The 5,000-nt window shown below is 51.7% G+C and overlaps 1 protein-coding gene across 1 annotated transcript in view; it reads left to right on the forward strand.

Moving 5' to 3' along the window:
- The first annotated feature begins 425 nt into the window (after positions 1–425).
- rnf150b (ring finger protein 150b) overlaps positions 426–5,000 on the forward strand; it is a 10,862-nt gene continuing 6,287 nt past the window's right edge. Inside the window, exons 1-2 of the mRNA XM_083677714.1 lie at positions 426–922; positions 4,758–5,000. The exon at positions 4,758–5,000 is cut by the window's right edge and continues 8 nt beyond it. Coding sequence (XP_083533840.1) covers positions 469–922; positions 4,758–5,000 — 697 coding nt within the window. The 5' untranslated portion in view covers positions 426–468. The remainder of the gene's footprint in view (positions 923–4,757) is intronic.

Below are 5,000 nucleotides of genomic sequence, written 5' to 3' on the forward strand. Positions count from 1 at the left end.
TAGCTACGCCACGCCGCTAGATGGCGCTACTCCTTTGGTTTTTTACCGTAAGTCTTCAATGTGCACACTGCTCAGTCAAAACAACTGGAACCTGGCCGACACAGACACATCTCCACCGTGGACCTGGCGCCGTTGTTGCAAGCTGTAAATCTAATGTTATCCACCCATCGTTGGGTGCTTACTAGACCTCTATGCAACAGCTGCATTGTGATTGTTTCTGTGTCGCCGTGGTTTCTGTGAATAAACTCGTCCAGTTTCTGCTCGGTCTGGGAATGGAAATGTCTTCGAGCTGCAACGCTACCTAGCTGGGAGGAGGAGGAGGAGGAGGAGGAGGAGGAGGCGGAGGAGTGTGTGTGTGTGTGTGCACACAAAGAGAGAGAGATCGGAGGCGAAGAAACAGCCTAGTATGGAGTAGGCGTCGGCGCAAAGCTACAGATAGTTTTGGCGTCCAGAGCATCGAGTTGAACCATGGCCGTGTCTCTGATCCAGGCGTGCCGCAGCCTGGCCCTCTCAACATGGCTCCTGTCGTTCTGTTTCGTCCATCTGCTGTGTCTGGACTTCACCGTGGCCGAACGCGAGGAGTGGTACACGGCGTTTGTCAACATCACGTACATGGACCCCGCGACCTCCGAGGTGCGCACCGAGAAAACCGAGTGCGGTCGCTACAGCGAACACTCGCTGAAACGGGACGCCAAAGGGGTGGTGGTCCTCCCGGCTCTCCCGCAGGACCGGCAAGCCTGCGAGCCCACTACGAGGTTCGCCGTGCCCGCCCAGGCCGTGGCGTGGATCGCCCTCATCTCCAAGGGGAACTGCACCTACAAAGACAAGATCCGACACGCAGCTAGCCAGAACGCGTCCGCCATAGTCATCTTCAACGTGGGGTCCAGCAACGCCAACGACACCATAACGATGCCACATTCAGGTATGGTAGACTAGCTGGCTAGGCCACATAGCCTTTAATATGCTCTTGTAACGTATTTGAATCCCATAAGGTCCATGCATATTCTCACGGTTGGAGAGGGTGTGTGGGGGGTCATTGGTTACACAGTGATTCGGTAATCGATCCGGTGTGTACACAGCCGGGTGAGGGAGATGTGGCCCGGGACTTGTTGTGTAAATACGGGTGTTTCGGTCCATGTACTCCCTTCCCCTTAAAGGGGCAATCAGGGATTGAAACAACAACAACGTTTCCCCACCACGTTTTTTAAAATTATTAAACAGCTGAGGGATGGGGCTAGAGAAATGTAACCGCTCTCAAATGCATAGACGGAGCTTTGGATGCGAGGTTTGACCATCCATGAGATCATCCATGAGATATACAGTGTTTGTTTACAAACAATGGAGTAAAACAATGTTATATTTTGGGCTCTGAACTAAACTCACGACACAGGTATAAGTTATATTGTTCAAGAATCATGGCTATATACTGTATATCATTCATTTAAAAGTAAAAACATTGATAACAATCCCAGATTGCCCCTTTAATGTGAAACTCATCAAATACCTTTGGTGTGGGACAACAGAAGACTGTTGGTGTGGGACAACAGAATCACCGTCAGGCCTGTAGCCCCATCACCGTCAGGCCTGTAGCCCCATCACCGTCAGGCCTGTAGCCCCATCACCGTCAGGCCTGTAGCCCCATCACCGTCAGGCCTGTAGCCCCATCACCGTCAGGCCTGTAGCCCCATCACCGTCAGGCCTGTAGCCCCATCACCGTCAGGCCTGTAGCCCCATCACCGTCAGGCCTGTAGCATGAACACAGACGGTGTGTGTGCGTGCGCGTGTGTGTGTGTGTGTGTGTGTGTGTGTGTGTGCATGCGTGCTGAGCCCATCTCCCTGCAGTGTGTGTAGTCTAGTGTGTGTGTGTAATGCCTGTGTGTTCTAGTCTAGTGTGTGTGTGTGTGCGCCCAGCCCATCTCTCTACCATGTGGAGGTCTCCCCTAACCCCAGATTCCCAACACAAAGGCTGGAATGTTAGTTTCTCTGGGATAGATTCCAGACTCCCAGAGCCCCCCAGTCCAGCTCTCCTCTCTGTGATGCTGGGAATTCCAGCCTTCTCTCCCCCCAGCCTTCCCTCTCCTCCCAGCCTTCCCTCTCCTCCCAGCCTTCCCTCTCCTCCTCAGCCTTCCCTCTCCTCCCAGCCTTCCCTCTCCTCCCAGCCTTCCCTCTCCCCCTCAGCCTTCCCTCTCCCCCCAGCCTTCCCTCTCCTCCTCAGCCTTCCCTCTCCTCCCAGCCTTCCCTCTCCTCCCAGCCTTCCCTCTCCCCCCAGCCTTCCCTCTCCTCCTCAGCCTTCCCTCTCCCCCTCAGCCTTCCCTCTCCCCCCAGCCTTCCCTCTCCTCCTCAGCCTTCCCTCTCCTCCCAGCCTTCCCTCTCCTCACGCTCCAGCTGCTGCTCAGATGTTCCAGGGAGCGTTCCAGAGCCTTACGAGCCTGCTGGGAACAGATGGAATGTAGCAGAGGATCTGCTATGTGATTCTGTAGTGTGTTGGGTAGAGTAGTGTGTTGGGTAGAGTGTGTGTTGGGTAGAGTAGTGTGTTGGGTAGAGTAGTGTGATGGGTAGAGTAGTGTGTTGTGTAGTGTGTGTGTAGTGTGTTGTGTAGAGTAGTGTGATGGGTAGAGTAGTGTGTTGGGTAGAGTAGTGTGTTGGGTAGAGTAGTGTGTTGGGTAGAGTAGTGTGATGGGTAGAGTAGTGTGTTGGGTAGAGTAGTGTGTTGGGTAGAGTAGTGTGTTGGGTAGAGTAGTGTGATGGGTAGAGTAGTGTGTTGGGTAGAGTAGTGTGTTGGGTAGAGTAGTGTGATGGGTAGAGTAGTGTGTTGTGTAGTGTGTGTGTAGTGTGTTGTGTAGAGTAGTGTGATGGGTAGAGTAGTGTGATGGGTAGAGTAGTGTGTTGGGTAGAGTAGTGTGATGGGTAGAGTAGTGTGTTGGGTAGAGTAGTGTAGAGTAGTGTGTTGGGTAGAGTAGTGTAGAGTAGTGTGTTGGGTAGAGTAGAGTAGTGTGTTGGGTAGAGTAGTGTAGAGTAGTGTGTTGGGTAGAGTAGTGTGTTGTGTAGAGTGTGTGATGGGTAGAGTAGTGTGTTGGGTAGAGTAGTGTAGAGTAGTGTGTTGGGTAGAGTAGAGTAGTGTGTTGGGTAGAGTAGTGTAGAGTAGTGTGTTGGGTAGAGTAGTGTAGAGTGTGTGTTGGGTAGAGTAGTGTAGAGTGTGTGATGGGTAGAGTAGTGTAGAGTGTGTGTTGGGTAGAGTAGTGTAGAGTGTGTGTTGGGTAGAGTAGTGTAGAGTGTGTGTTGGGTAGAGTAGTGTAGAGTGTGTGTTGGGTAGAGTAGTGTAGAGTGTGTGTTGGGTAGAGTAGTGTAGAGTGTGTGTTGGGTAGAGTAGTGTGCTGGGTAGAGTGTGTGTTGGGTAGAGTGTGTGTTGGGTAGAGTAGTGTAGAGTAGTGTGTTGGGTAGAGTAGTGTAGAGTAGTGTGTTGGGTAGAGTAGTGTGATGGGTAGTGTAGAGTAGTGTGTTGGGTAGAGTAGTGTAGAGTAGTGTGTTGGGTAGAGTAGTGTGATGGGTAGTGTAGAGTAGTGTGTTGTGTAGAGTGTGTGATGGGTAGAGTAGTGTAGAGTAGTGTGTTGTGTAGAGTAGTGTGTTGTGTAGAGTGTGTGATGGGTAGAGTAGTGTGTTGGGTAGAGTGTGTGTTGGGTAGAGTAGTGTAGAGTAGTGTAGAGTAGTGTGATGGGTAGAGTAGTGTAGAGTAGTGTGATGGGTAGAGTAGTGTAGAGTAGTGTGTTGTGTAGAGTAGTGTGTTGTGTAGAGTGTGTGATGGGTAGAGTAGTGTGTTGGGTAGAGTAGTGTAGAGTGTGTGATGGGTAGAGTAGTGTGTTGTGTAGAGTGTGTGATGGGTAGAGTAGTGTGTTGGGTAGAGTAGTGTGTTGTGTAGAGTAGTGTGTTGGGTAGAGTAGTGTGATGGGTAGAGTAGTGTGTTGTGTAGAGTGTGTGTTGGGTAGAGTAGTGTGATGGGTAGAGTAGTGTGATGGGTAGAGTAGTGTGTTGGGTAGAGTAGTGTAGAGTAGTGTGTTGGGTAGAGTAGTGTGTTGGGTAGAGTAGTGTGTTGGGTAGAGTAGTGTGTAGTGTGGAGGGTGTAGAAGGGGAGGCAGGTGGAGGTAGAAATCGGAGGACGGTTCATTGTAATGCATGGAATGGATCAAACACACATGTTCTGTAACAGCAGGCAGGGCTCCACAACAAACAGCTGTCACCAATCACTCATGTCAATCTGTGTGTGTGTGTGTGTGTGTGTGTGTGTGTGTGTGTGTGTGTGTGTGTGTGTGTGTTTTTTTCAGTCAGAGTGTGTGTGTTTGCTCTGAGAGTCAGGGCTCAGTCACAAGGTTTCTTCTGACCCGATTTGCTGTTGGACTCCGGGCCTGTGTCCTGGTTTGACCGTACACACACACACACACACACACACACACACACACACACACACACAGTGCTTCTGCCTTTTCAACAGAGGCGTGTTCCTGTTCTCTAGTCTATCTCTTCCTGCTATCCTGCTCTCCCTCTCTCTCTTCTCTCTCTCTCTCTCCCTCTCTCTCTCTCTCTCTCTCCCTCCCTCCCTCCCTCCCTCCCTCCCTCCCTCCCTCCCTCTCTCTCTCTCTCTCTCCCTCCCTCCCTCCCTCCCTCCCTCTCTCTCTCTCTCTCTCTCTCTCTCTCTCTCTGTGTTTCTGTGAATGTTGGTGCTTTAATAATGACAAAATAAACAAATAACCCCCCCCCCCCAGGTACGGGGGACGTGGTGGCCATCATGATCCCGGAGCCTAAAGGTCGTGAGGTCGTGGCCCTGCTGGAGCGTAACGTCACGGTAACCATGCACATCACCATCGGAACGCGGAACCTGCAGAAGTACGTGAGCCGGACGTCGGTGGTGTTCGTGTCCATCTCCTTCATCGTGCTCATGATCATCTCGCTGGCCTGGCTCGTTTTCTACTACATCCAGAGGTTCCGCTACGCCAACGCCCGGGACC

The sequence above is a fragment of the Argentina silus genome, assembly GCF_951799395.1.
Source record: "Argentina silus genome assembly, chromosome: 1".
Taxonomy (NCBI): Eukaryota; Metazoa; Chordata; class Actinopteri; order Argentiniformes; family Argentinidae; genus Argentina; species Argentina silus.